Below are 14,483 nucleotides of genomic sequence, written 5' to 3' on the forward strand. Positions count from 1 at the left end.
GGATACACACATGGAGAAACACATGGAAAAACACCCTGAAACACAGCTGGAAACACCTGGAAACACACCTGGAAACAAACCTGGAAACATCCTGCACACCACCCATCTCTGGTGGATACAAGGTTCATTCATATGGTGATTAAACAGCATCTTAATGTCATATATGGTCATTAACTTGTGTGTTGATTTATATTGGTAATAAAGCAGTTGTAATATTGCGATGAATTTGGGGTAAATGAATAGGGACTGTAAATGATCCAGGTAATGTCTTCACCTGTAAGACACGCCCTCTCCTATGCCTTCGTTAAGCTCGGGATTGTCGTCAACCAATGAGAAGTTACGGGCAGATCCATACAGATTGATCCAAGCCGGACCGAAGGTAGGCAGGAAACCTGGAGAGAGAGAGAGAGAGAGAGAGAGAGAGAGAGAGAGAGAGAGAGAGAGAGAGAGAGAGAGAGAGAGAGAGAGAGAGAGAGAGAGGCACTTTTCATCATCAACGCTTTCTCTCTCTCTCTCTCTCTCTCCCCCCCCCCCCCCCCCCCCCCTCTCTCTCTCTCTCTCCCTCCCTACCTTTGTCTCCATCCTGTTCATTGGATATGCGTCTCAGGTCGATGTAGTGGGTTCCTATAGCAACGTCATTCATACTGCCCTCATCCCAGACCTGGTGGACGTAGAGAGATAGAGAGTTATGTAATGTCTTGCTCCTGGGATTAGGGTAGAACACTTTTTTGTGCTTTGATTGTGCTCTGGTTCACTTGGTAAATAGTTGGTTATCTCTGGTTAAAATAAGTTCCTAATTGGGACATATATGTGGTGCAGAGGAGGCTGGTCTATAGAGGCAGAGGAGGTTGGTCTATGGAGACGGAGGAGGCTGGTCTCTAGAGGCAGAGGAGGCTTGTCAATAGAGACAGAGGAGGCTGGTCAATAGAGGCAGAGGAGGCTGGTTACTAGAGTTAGATGCTTGCCTCTAGAGGCAGAGGAGGCTGGTATCTAGAGGCAGCGGCTGGACTATAGAAGCAGAGGAGGCTGGCCTCTAGAGGCAGAGGAGGCTGGTATATAGAGGCAGTGGCTGGACTATAGAGGTAGAGGAGGCTGGTCTATAGAGGCAGCGGTGGCTGTTATTAAGGGGCAGAGTCTGGACTATAAAGGTAGAGGAGACTGGCCTATAGAGGCTGGTCTACAGAGGCAGAGGAGGCTTATCTCTAGAGGCAGAGGAGGCTGGTATCAAGAGGCAGAGGCTGGACTATAGAGGTATGTGAGGCTGGTCTATAGAAGCTGGTCCATATAGACAGAGGAGGCTGGTCTCTGGAGGCAGAGGAGGCTGGTTTCTAGAGTTAGAGGGGGCTGGCCTCTAGAGTTAGAGAAGGCTGGTATCTAGAGGCAGAGGCTGGACTATAGAGGTAGAGGAGGCTGGTCTATAGAGGCTGGGCTATAGAGACAGGAGGCTGGTCTATAGAGGCTGGTCTACATAGGCAGAGGAGGCAGGTCTAATGAGACAGAGGAGACCAGTTTATGGAGGCAGGGGAGCACATTTCAATTTGTCTTTAGGAAGGCTGTTGGATATATCTGTTGCTGGTGAGCAGAGAAGCTTAGAGCTTTTGTGCTTAGCATTTTAGTTGGCTGTGCTAATTCTAATTGTGTTATTACTCGAAAGTAGTGGCTCACATAAGCTTCGTAATTTCCATACGTCACAATTTGGGTGGCGCTGAGGCTGCATGAGCTTCTTTGTGTACTTAAAGGCTAATCATTGTTAGTGACAGCTGTAGCGTCAGGACCCTCAAAACGATGACCCGGGGAAACAAAGACTAATGGTGTGTTTCCACCGAGCAGTGCGGTTAGGTCCAGTACGATTAGGTGCGGTAGGTGTACTACAGTAATGCCAAGTTTCCACTGCAGGGTGCGGAACGGTTCAGTTCGCAAAGGTGCGGTACGGGTTGCGTTTCCACCACCAAAAGTGGGCGTGACCTGGACTTAGCCGTACCCGTTTTGGCCTCGTTTTCAGTACTCCTCCGTTGGGGTACTGAAAACGAGACGAGATGCCTGAAAGGTTCCCGGGAAATTCTAGCTACACACCCCCTCCGTTGATTGGTCGACAGAATCGTCACTTCCGGGCGACGTGGGGATAAAAACAAGCAAACAGTAGCCTCGAGGTATTATTCTTTACAATGAACATGTCTCGTAAAACGTTCGCTTGGTCGAACAAGGAGGTGGAGACGTTCCTCGGCATTCTTGGGGAGGAAGACGTGCAGAGGGAGCTTGACGGAGCAGTGAGGAACGAGAAGGTCTTCCAGCTGGTTTCTGGTCGAATGGCGATTACGGGTTACGAGAAGAACACTGAGCAGTGTCGGCAGAAATGCAAAAAGATCCGGGCCGAGTATTGGAAGGTGAAAGACCACAACAACCGCAGTGGCGTCGACTTTGGTATGTCCTAACAATCACGTTGCTACACATGTTTACAAAATTATGTTGTTTTACGGCTTTATATGATGAAAGTTGAGCTACATCTAACCACACCTACATTGCCACATTTTAGTAATCGGAATTGGAGTGAAATGATGCATTGTGTGTACCTGCATATCAGTACAATGAGAAGTTGATCAAACAATTTGTATGATGTCTACTATTCCTTTCTGTTACAGCCGAAATAAGTAGGGCCACTGATGTTGCAGCAAGCATCCGGGATATGCAGGCATCTGATGAGAGGCGGCAGGAGCGGGAAGGGGAGCGGCTGGCCCGTAGACACCGGGTCGCTCGAGAGGAGGCCCTACAGGATGCCATCGATGCTCGACTGCATGAGGATCAACGAGCAATGCAGCAGATGGCGCAAGTTGCAGCGTTCAACACGGCCTTCCTCCAAACCTTCAGCCAGATGGTGCAGGCGTTTGGACACCGCGACCCTGTGCCATGATCCGGCCATTCAGGGCCTGACCCTCTGAAACTTTATTTTTTGTGTTAAGACTTTTTTTTAATATGTGAATAAATATTCCTGTATTTTTACTGTTTAATAAAAAAAAATATTAAAGCAGGAGTTGCATTCTGCACATTTTCCATATACACATTTTATGGTCACCTTGAAGTTGAGTTTACACACCCACAATTCGGGATGGCTCACATTTCACACATTGGGAAAGTGGACAGCATTGCTTAACTTTTCAATTAAAATAGGGCAAACCAGTAAGATGCCTGGCGTATTATATAGGACAATAATTGGTTCTGCGCTGTAAAATCGATACTTAATTTGAAGTTAAGGTTCATATTTAGTTTGAACATCAAAACGCCATATTGCAGTGTTATTAATGCAGTGGCACTTTTGATTTTAGTCAAGTCGCCGAACCAGTCACCCTCAACTCACTTTAAATAGCATCAAATGTTATATACATGGAAACAGACAGCATCCTCATTTTCACAATATGAAGAGGCAGATTTAAGCAAAAGGTTTTTATTTGTAAAATATATACATGTACAAAATTGCAAACTGGTCAAAACTTGAATCTGCATTTATATTTCAATGTTCAAATGGCGCATCACACCCTCTCTGACTTCCCTACCCTCCTCTTCTGCCCCCTGTGCAAGTGGGACCATAGGCTCTGCTGCCACAGCTGCAGAGCCTATGTACCAGTGCCGTCTGGTAGTCCTCTGCATGTTTCTCACAAAGGTTGTGGAGGGCACAGCAAGCCACATTCATCGTTTTGGCCAGTTCGATGCTGCTATCATTCCTTTTCAGAAGGCAACGCCACCTCCCCTTAAGTCTTCCAAATGCATTCTCCACAACAACACGTGCCCTGCAGACTCTTTTATTGTACAGCAGTTGTCAGGGAATGCTTTGAGGAGCCAGTTCTGCAACGGATAGGCAGAGTCCCTTAGAATATAATGACCCACATTTACCCCGGCAATGTTCTCAAAACTCGAGCGTCATGCACACTCCCAGGCATTCCTGCACACACGCTCCAAAACAGTCCTTTTCCATCGATAACACCTTGAAGGATGATGGAATGCCAGCCTTTTCTATTGAAGTAGTCAACATGGCACTCCTGTGGGGCTATAATGGGTATGTGTGACCCATCATTGGAAGCAACACACTGCGGAAGGCCCCACTTCTGCTCAATGTAGGCTGCCATTTCGTTCTGCAGCCTACATGCAGAACGAAACAGTCTTTCTGCTCACACCGAAAAGATGGCATATGCTCCTGTATTCACCGTTGGTTGCCAGCTTCCACAGTGCGATGGCAACTATTTTCTTTAGGGGGACACACAGGCGAAAGTTTGTGTCCTGCCTCTGCAGCACTGGACGCATCTTGTTGCAGAGGTACATGAATGTTTCTTCTGACATCCTGAAGTTATCCACCCACTGTCTGTTGGTGAAGAATTCTGGAACAATCGATTCCCACCAGGTACTGGCTCGGCTGAAAGACCAAACTGTTGGCCTGCGGCTGTGAATGTGCAACAGCTGAAGCATCTGAAAGACACAAATAGCAAACATAATTTAATAAACAAATGTATTGCATGTGTTGCAGAGGTGTATTGAAACTAAGGAGGTGGGGTTAGCAAAGTTAGTTTGAGGCAGTTGAGCTTCACTTTTCTATCCATGTAACTTTATACCTGTACTCAACAATAATTCAGTTGGAAATATTCTACTCTTTACTCGCTCATTCATCTGATTGCTAAAGTTACTTGGACAAATGCGATTTATCAACACGACAATATGGAGTTTATAAAATATGGTATCGCTCCTGGTTTAAGAGAAACGTTTTACAATTCAATGAAGGTTAGGCTGTTGTAGAGAATCTATGACTGACCAACAAGACGATAAGTTTGTTAGCAACAGCACATTTGATGAAGTACATGGTTACACGCGTGAATAACTTTTTTCTTACCCGTATGCGTCGTCGCCTTTGTCTGGTCAATAGGCGGCTTTTATCGGTTGCATCCTGAATCAGCTCCAAAAATGTCTGCTTTTTTTTGGCTGCCTTGTCCTTGTCCTTGTCCTTTCAGCCTCCAAACTCGTCGAACTAAGCTTGCATTCGGAAGTTGATTAACTGCCATATGAAAAGCATAAAGGCCAGGAACTGTTGCTGGACGACTTCCATGGTAGCTCTTGGTTTAATATGTCGCGTTTTATTGAGCAGGCTACAATGTGTCGCGCTGCCATGATGTCAAAATGTTTACCTAGCTGCCGCGGTGATCGACATCCGGCCTACCACAAAGGGTACTATCGGCAGTGGAAACGCGACCTCGGAACTGAGCTGGGCTATACCGCCCCCTCCCTACCGCACCTTTGCGAACCAAACCGTTCCGCACCCTGCAGTGGAAACGCGGCATAAGATGCGGTTAGGTGCGGCTCAGTCACGGCTCGCGTTTCCACTGCCACTACCACGGCTTAAACCCCGGGTTTAGGCCGGGGTTTAAGCCGGGTTTTAGCCGCTCGTGGAAACGCGCCATTAGTCTCACTACAGGAGTCACCCGAGGAAGATCAAGGAGGACCAGCAACTATATCTCATGCCACCCATCGTAGCTATGTGCCGTACCACGATCATCATCAGGAAAACCAGCCAGAGAAGACGACACCCTAGATCACCTGCTCGGCGCAGCAACCCTTCCAATCTGCCACCCACCGCTCTCTACCTACAATGACTTCAAAGTGATGGTAGGACTCTGGAACTGCCAATCAACGGTCAAGAAGGCAAACCCCATCTCGCCCTATGCATTCCTCATGACTCTCAACTTCCTATCCCTTACAGAGACTTGGATCACTCCAGAGAACTCTGCCACTCCATCTGCCCTCTCCAACACCTACTCATTCTCAAACACCCCAAGATCATCGGGGTGAGGAAGAGGGAATGGACTCCTCATCTTACCAAAGTGGACCTACCAGGTCCTTCCACTGGAAAACTTGACCAGATCTGCATTTGAACTCCACTATGTCCCTGTCACCCTTCCTACCAAGCTCTACATTGTAGCAATAAACCATGCTCCAGGCCCCCTTTCGCAACTTCTACGATGACATGGATGCCCTTCGCAGCAGCTTTTCAGAAAATGGCACACAACTGGTTGTCCGGGGCAACTTCAACATCCTGCAAGAGAAGTTGCACTCACCTGAAATGACCAGCTATTTCAACACCATTGGCTTAACACTCACCCCTTCTCCTCCCACACACAGGGCCGGGAACCAACTTGACCTGATATTCACAAGGTCCTGCGGTATCTCGGCTCTCTCCGTTACCCAACTCCCTGTGTCTGACCATCACTTTGTTTAATTTTCTCTCCCGTTGAAGTCCTCCCCCTCCCTCCTCCATACTCCTCACATTGTCACTACCACCTCTCGAACGATTCTCTCAACTATCCACAGAGGAAGCCTCCTACACCATGCTATCCTCCCTCTCCTCCTCATTGGACTCCCTCTGACCCTTCCACTCCAGACCAGCGCAATCCTCGCCCCAACCACCTCAGCTGTCTGAATCTTTGCGGGCTTATAGAGCAGAGTTGCAGGCAGCTGTAAGGGAATGGAAGAGATCAGATGTCCTCATGGTTTATTTCACTACCTTCACCTCCTCTCAGACTTCACTTCCACTGCCTTCTACCGGAACCAAAATAAATTCCTCTGCTGAAACTTCTTTCCATGTTCTCTTCCCTCCTCACCCATCCCCCCTCCCCTACCTTCCTCCCTCACTGATGATGACTTTGTTGCATACTTTACCCAGAAGGTGAAGGACATCAGCCCCACTTTTACCCCTGCCACCATCCTCCCACACCCTATCCCAACCTGTTTTTACCCACTTTATCCACCCTGTCCACCCACCCAGCTTACGGCACCTAGCGCTAGTGCCCCCTGCTCTTCTATGCCAGTACTAACAAGTGATAGGAGATATCGATTACATCCAGCCTATAGGGTAAATCTGGCAAATTTTCAGCGAGTAGCTTAGCAAACTCAGAATGTTTAAGCAGCTCACATCGCTATAGTGAAATTGCTCTTTTGAATGTCAGATCTCTCTTCAACCTTTTTTTTTTTATCAATGATCTTACTTGCTCATATAACCTTTATTTCTTTCTCTTAACTGAGACTTGACTAGAACTGGCAAAATGTATGCATATTTTCTGTGCCTACAGTCATAATTCAGTGACTTTGTCTCTTTTGAACACTTGAGCGCAATTATTAAGGGTTCTCCTCAGATTATATTACTGATCATTTACATGCCACCAAAGCACTCAAAGTTTTACAGGCCACCAAAGCACTTCTAGAAGAACTAGGTGAACAACTGTCTGCCATTTGGTTGACTACTGTCTGCCATTTTGTTTGACTGAGTATGACTTTGTCATTATGTCTGGGGATTTCAATGTGCAAGTTGACAATCCAGAAAATGGCTATGCTAGTGAACTGCTCTCACTACTTGACACACTCAACCTAACACAGCATGTACAGGGGCCAACACACTTTCTTGGTCATACACTTGACCTGGTCAAACTCAGTAGATGACTTGATGGATCACTTTTAATCCCGAATGTTAGAGATTATGAATGACATAGCACCACTAAAACTTTAAGAACTCAATAGAAAACAGCCCCATGGAGACAAAACCCAACTGTAAGACTTTTGAAGAGAGATTTTAGGAAGGCGGAAAGACAGTGGCGCGAAACCCACGCTCCCAGTTCACTACAAAATAAATAAGGAGATGCTTCAAAATGTTAATACTGAAACAGAAAGAACGTTTCTCTTCTCTAGCATCATAAACAGGAACATGAACAATGCTCGAGTCCTGTTCTCGACAGAAGAAAAAACTGACCAATCCCCACCCCCTCAACTAGGACCTGAGCTCATCTCCAACAGCAGGTGCAATGAGTTAGCGTCTTTTTTCAAAAGCAAAATTGATCAGATCAGACTGAACATACTATCACATCACTCAGCAAACAGAACCAATATCTATAAGAACAGGAGCAATAAACCCTATGTCTTAAATCAGCATTTTTGACACTGAACCTCTTGAGAAAACGATACAAGCCTCAGCTCCTCCATGTGCCCATACTTTGGAGACAGGCATATATCCCAAATCCCTAGAGAATGCTTTTATAAAACCACTCTTGAAAAGAACAACCTAGATGCATCCATAGTTTACAATTGCAGGGCCAAATTTTACCTACCATTCATCTGCATAATTATTGAAAAAATTGTTTTTAATCAACTCACCTCTTTTCTGACACTGAACAACTGCCTTGACAACTTTCAGTCAGATTACGACCGCAGCCTTTGACAAATGTGGACAATAGCATATTCAGTGACTTGAGCACTTGGTTGGCTTCACTGGTGTTGTAATCAGGTGGCTTAAATCCTACCTACTGTACAGGAGCAACTTTGTTACAGTTAGACACTGTTCCTCAACATGAACATATTTGACCTGTGGAGTTCCCCAGGGCTCAATCTTTGGTCCACTATTATTGAACCTCTACATGCTGCCGCTTGGTAAACTTATAAAAAAGAACTCAATCTCCTACCATACGTACGCTGACGACATGCAAATGCATCTACCTCTAATCCCTAATGACTATATCTCCGTTGAAACTCTGTCATTGTATTCAAGAAATGGAAAAATGGATGTCACATAGCTTTCTACTGCTCAACAGAAACAAAAGGTGGTCGTTTTTTGAAAGAAGGAGGAAAGGCGAAAGACTTCTGCCTTTCTAGAAAGAAAAGGCTTAATAGCAAAAGATATGTTAAAAAAACATAGGTGTCCTTAGAGATAATTATCTGAATTTTAGCAGTCACATCAAATCGGTAACAAAATCAGCATACTTCCATCTTAAAAAAATTCAACAAACTTAGAGGATTTATCTCAAAAGCGAACTGGAAAAAATCATACCATACATATCATCTCTAGTAGGATTGATTATTGCAATGTGCTTTTCACAGCACTTTCCAAACAGTATAAAACCACTTCAAATTATGCAGAATAGTGCAGCCATTGTTCTCACTAAAACAAAGAGAAGAGATCACATCACCCCAATCTTACGCCCCGTCCACACAAAGCCGATTTCATGGCGAAATCGCAAAGGTCTTGTACGGTTCGGCCTTCCGTCCACACGAAACCGGCGAATCCGCTGACCGAAACCGTAAACTTATGGTCAAATCTACCCGGTTTCGTTTTGGATTCGTGTGGACGCCTGAAACCGACTGAAACCGTAAACCATGACGTCATCGCCCCACCCCTCGACCCTCTAGCCCAGGGATTCTCAAACTTTTTCACAACAAAGACCACTTGATCATAAAAAAAAAATCCGCGGACCACCTAACCAGCCGGCCAATCCCCCCCCCCCCCTCAAAAAATACCTTTTAAAGCAGCCTATATTAGGCCTACAATAGCATATTATGTTTTATGTTACAAATGATGTCTGCAAAAATATTACAATACAAAATATGTAATAAATAGGATACTAGCAAAATTAGGCTAGGCTTCTACCAACTAACTTGACCTTGATTTTTGTGAGATTTATGTGTAATTACTGTTTCATATTAATCTTGTCCAGAGCTATTGCCTTTGGTTGTACTGTGATGAATAAAATATGGGGAGTTGTATAAAGAGAATATATTGAAATACCAGTGTCAGAGTGAAGTCAATGTGAATTCATCATTAAAAGAGTGAACTATTAATGTTAATTTAACCACAATTCGTTTTAATAGGAATCAAATCTTTGTGAAGCTATGAACTTTAGCACTGCTGATAAAAATGTCACAATTCAAATAAGCATAGGAGCTTTACAGGTAGCAACAGTCAACAACTAATGGGAGGAATGCTGTTGCTTTTGCTGTTGCATCACTGACTCAATGTCTGGCTCCACACTGGAGAGTTTCAGTCTCATACAGGGGGTTACATTGATCTTGTTCCTCTGCTTGGTTTTCAAACCAACCAGTGTGGAGAATCCAACTTCACAGTTGTAGGTAGTTGAAAACGGCATTAACACTTGCAAAGCAGACTCAGCCAGCTCAGGATGCTCAGGTTGGATGAGAACCCAGAAGTCTGTCAACCATTTTTCTCTGAATGCCATCCTCAAGGTTTCATCTGATGCAATGTCCACAAGACTATCAACCTTCCGTGCAGATAGTTTGTGAGATTGGTCTCCAAATGGATTTCTGAGCCATTCAAGGTCCACAGCCAATTCTGGAAAGTATTTTCCCAATTGCATGTACATGCCTTGCAAATGTTCCTTGAAGGCTGCAAGTGTGTTGCCATCCAGAACCTCTTCGAGCTTCGAGGACAAAATCGGCTAAAGTTGGGAAACAGTCAAACTCCTGGCGATCAAGACGCGCCCACCACAGATCCATTTTGATGCGAGTGGCTTTAACTTTGTCCTGCACTGTAAAAACCGTGAACGCTTTTCCTTGCAGTGCTAAATTCAGGTTGTTAAGCGTGCTGAACACATCAGCAAGAAAGGCTAGTTTTGGGAGCCATTGAAAGTCATGCATTCTGCCATATAGTTCATCAGTTTGATGCAAAAACAACTTGACTTCATTGCGCAGTTCAAAGAGACGGGTGAGAACTTTACCACGCGATAGCCAGCGAACTTCCCATTTCTTCACACAGAACTTTAAAAAGACGTGAGTTCAGTGCCTTGCTTTTAATTAAGTTGAAAATTGTTACGGCCTCGTCCAAAACCTGTTTAAGACAGGGTGGCATTTTTTTACTGCCAATTGCTCTCTGCGGATACAGCAGTGCGTCTATGCGGCAGAGGGAGCGACTGCGCCTATACGCGTAACCAGGCCCTTGTGATTGGCTGTCATCTCCGTGGCACCATCAGTGCACACGCCAACACACCTCTTCCAATCAATGTTATTCGGCACAATGAAGTTGTTAAGGGACTCAAATATTGCCTCTCCTGTGGTGTTGGTTGGTAGGGATTGACAGAAAAGCTAATTATCGTGCACAGCACCCGCATGTATGTACCGCACAAAGCAGAGGCGAATACCCTTGTTACCAATGTCCGTGGACTCGTCCAGTTGGAGAGAGAAAAAAAAAGACTCTGACGCAGGCGTGTCTCCAGCTGATATTGGACATTTGCAGCCATGGATGTTATTCTCCTCTGGACTCTATCATTGGACAGAGGTACTTTGTTAAGTTCCTCACTCGCTTTCTCACCTAGCATTATGTTTGCCATAACCTTTGCAGCTGGCTTAACAGAGGTCTCGCTGATTGAGTGAGGTTTGCCAGCTTTCGCAATGAGTAGGGAGATCTTGTATGAGGCTTCGGTAGCTTTCGCGTTTTCCCCTGGCATAAAAAACTCTGTGGCATCCTTTCTCGCGTGTCGCTCAAGCTCTTCGCGTTTTCTCTCCAAAAATTGCACAGGTTTCGAGGTGTATTCCTTGTGTTTTGACGCTTGAGTTTGGAAGGTTTCATTGCTTCATTAGCTAGTAAGTCATAGCACAGAACACAATGAGGTTTTGGATCCTCAGTATCTCCAGTCCAGAAAAATCCAAATTGAATGTAATCACTACTGTATTTACGTTTTTCACTTTTGCAGTCACTTTTTCAGAGTGTTGTGTGTTTTCCTGCTGCAAACTGTTGACGAGCTCAATGTGAGAAGAATGTCTTTGCACCTTGTTGCTTACATTGTTCGTCGTTTCTCCGGATTTTCTCTTCAGCCACCGATCCATGATGTTTGTATTTTGAACGGTTCACTTCACTCTTTGTTAGATTCTACTTTATTAGTCAGGAGGTCTTTGATATGAAAATCATATTATTGGAATGGACGCTAACTACGTAACCTAGGTAACACAGGCTAACTGAAGAGACATGACTCAAAACGCAGGTTTGCATCAGACAAATTGAACAAAATTCTTAGGCTTATTTAGGCTACATTTTGATTCACTTTTAATTTCAAAAACATTTTGAAAACAACTGTACTCGGAACTTTGCAACGTAGAAGAAGGTCTTTTGAGAAATACTTCTTTTTTTTGCAATCCTCCCGTGGACCACTTGGGGGCGCTTGCGGACCACTGGTGGTCCGCGAGCGCCCCCACACTTTGCGACCACACTTTGAGTATCACTGCTCTAGCCAATGGACTGGCAGGACTCCCAGTCGACATTCTGTTGCAATTTAGTTACTTTATAATCTAATGTGAGTCGCAACAGCATCTCGCACTCATGGTCAGACCAGACAAATAACTCTACCTTCTTCGCGTTCGCCATCGTAGAAGAGCTGTTTGTTTGTGTTGTTAGTGGTTCGGGGGGCAGCCTTTATGCGCATGCTCGCCTCTTCTTATTATTTATTTTTCTTCTGGATTTCTGTGGCGGAAGCAGCACGTACTACAGCGTTTCTTCAGATCTACCCGGTTTCGCTTGACTCCGTCTTTACGGAGATACTCCGAAACCGGATAGATCGACACCGTAACGGTTTCGTCCGTTTCGGCTTCGTGTGGACGGGGAGTAAAAGTCCCTGCACTGGCTCCCAATTAGCTACAGAATTCATTTAAAGCACTTTTGCTTGTTTTTAAATCTGTGAAGGGGGTTGGGCCAAACTACTGTCATCACAGCAAATCACAACACAAGCAATTACTGCTGAAGCAGCTTTTAGCCACTATGTCCATCTCTGGTACCAGCTTCCAGAGAACAGCAGAAACTCCCCAACTGTCGCCATTTGTAAAACCAGAGTAAAGACCAAACTCTTTCAAACGTTTTCTGCAGTTAATGCACATTGTTTTGATATGTATTTTTAATTCATTTAATTAATTTTTTGCTGTTGGTGTTCCATGTATATACATTTCAAATTGTACTTTCATTATTGCTAAAATTGTGAATGGTTTAATATATTAGTCTCTTTTTTTGTGAAGCACATTGAATTGTCTGCGTGTATGCAATGCGCTATACATGACCCCCCTCTTCCGGGACCTCCACTGGCTCCCTGTAGTAGCTTGAATCAGATTCAAGATGATAGTACTGGCATACAAGAGGGTCAATGGAACTACCCCTGCCTACCTCCCAGCGTTGGTCAAATCACACAATCCAGCTTGAGCGCTCCGCTCAACTACTTCAGCTGGACGTCTGGTACCGCCATAGCTTAGAGCAAGTAAAAGTCGATCAACAAAGTAACAACTCTTCTCTGTTTTGGCACTGAAGTGGTGGAACGAGCTCCCTGTCGAAGTAAGGGCCGCAGAGTCACTCACCAGGTTCTGCAAAAGACTCAAGACTCACCTGTTAAAAGTTCACCTAGACTCTGCATAGCCACCCCGTCCCACCCCTCCTTGTTGAATGTTGCACGTCCTGGCAATTAATGTACGCACTTATTGTATGTCATATTTAGTTATAGTAATTAGTTATGTAGCAGCTTTACCTAGCTATCTTTGACAAAGATATATTTTTTTCTAGGGCTGGGCAAATCATTTTAGTTTTTTAGTTCCACTTACTGCCTGCTACAACTGCAGTAAGCGACAGCCTGTTTACAATTCCCTAATCTGTGGTGCCGTGCTACTTATATACATTTAAATGCACTTGTGGTAACTGTTGGTTTACAATTGTTTACAATTACCAAATCTGCGGTTTTCCGTAAGTTTCAAGACCACTTGGTCTAGTTTTTGCTTATTAAGTACATTTGGTATGAATGATAATCTGTCATTCCATTTGATAATCTAATTTAATTCCAATTAGAGTGGATTTGAAATAGAATTTTAAAAGTGTGATTAATCGCAAGTTAACTCACCAATACTATGTGATTAATCGTGATTAAAAAAATGTATCATTGCTCAGCCCTAATTTTTTCACTTTCTCATGACAAAGGAGGAAGAGGAAGAGAAGGGAGATCAAAGTAAAAGAAAGCAACATTGGTTGAAATAAACCCTCACCAAATCACAGTAGCATATATAAAACACTGTTCTCTCTTCTGATCATTCAAAAATGTAATCTTTAAACACCTGGCACGTAACATGTCTTAAACAATGTTCTGGTTTTGAACCAATGGCTTTGGATATTCAAATGTGGGTTGAGGGAGGAGCAAACAACACCTTAGTTCTCTCTTCCAAACGAGATCTCGACCTTTGCGGAACTGAATAAATAAAGGTCTGAACATCCGTGTCAGGATAGACCAAAATGTTTTCGGTCAGATAGCTCCAACTTATCCAGAGTGCTGCTGAGTTTAACTAAGACTAGAAGTTACATGGCACAGTGACGGGATCACTGCACTTCCTTCCCTGTTGGCCAAGAACTGAATTATAGATGACATATTAAACCACCAGGTGTGAGTGTGATTAGCCGTTACAAGACGTTTTGAAAATCAGCCTCTTCTGACATCGCAAGTGGGTGTGTCCACCTAGATGTGTGCTTTAAGGGTTAAACTAGAGCTCTCTGGTCTTCAGAGACCTGCTCCCAGTCTTCAGAGACCTGCTCCCGGTAGGCAGAGACCTGCTCCTGGTCTTCAGACACCCCCTCCCGGTCTTCAGAGACCCGGTCTACAGAGACCCGGTCCCGGTCTTCAGAGACCCCCTCCGGGTCTTCAGAGTACCGCTACCGG

The 14,483-nt window shown here is 44.6% G+C and overlaps 1 protein-coding gene across 1 annotated transcript in view; it reads right to left on the bottom strand.

Annotated features, from left to right (window-relative positions):
* The window catches only part of fer1l6 (fer-1 like family member 6), a 210,437-nt gene that overhangs the window by 139,600 nt on the left and 56,354 nt on the right, over nt 1-14,483 (bottom strand). Inside the window, exons 11-12 of the mRNA XM_056610925.1 lie at nt 571-661; nt 275-392 (exon numbers count right to left, since the gene is read on the bottom strand). Of these exons, the coding sequence (XP_056466900.1) occupies nt 275-392; nt 571-661 (209 nt within the window). The remainder of the gene's footprint in view (nt 1-274; nt 393-570; nt 662-14,483) is intronic.

Source organism: Gadus chalcogrammus, chromosome 16, assembly GCF_026213295.1.
Source record: "Gadus chalcogrammus isolate NIFS_2021 chromosome 16, NIFS_Gcha_1.0, whole genome shotgun sequence".
Classification (NCBI taxonomy): Eukaryota; Metazoa; Chordata; class Actinopteri; order Gadiformes; family Gadidae; genus Gadus; species Gadus chalcogrammus.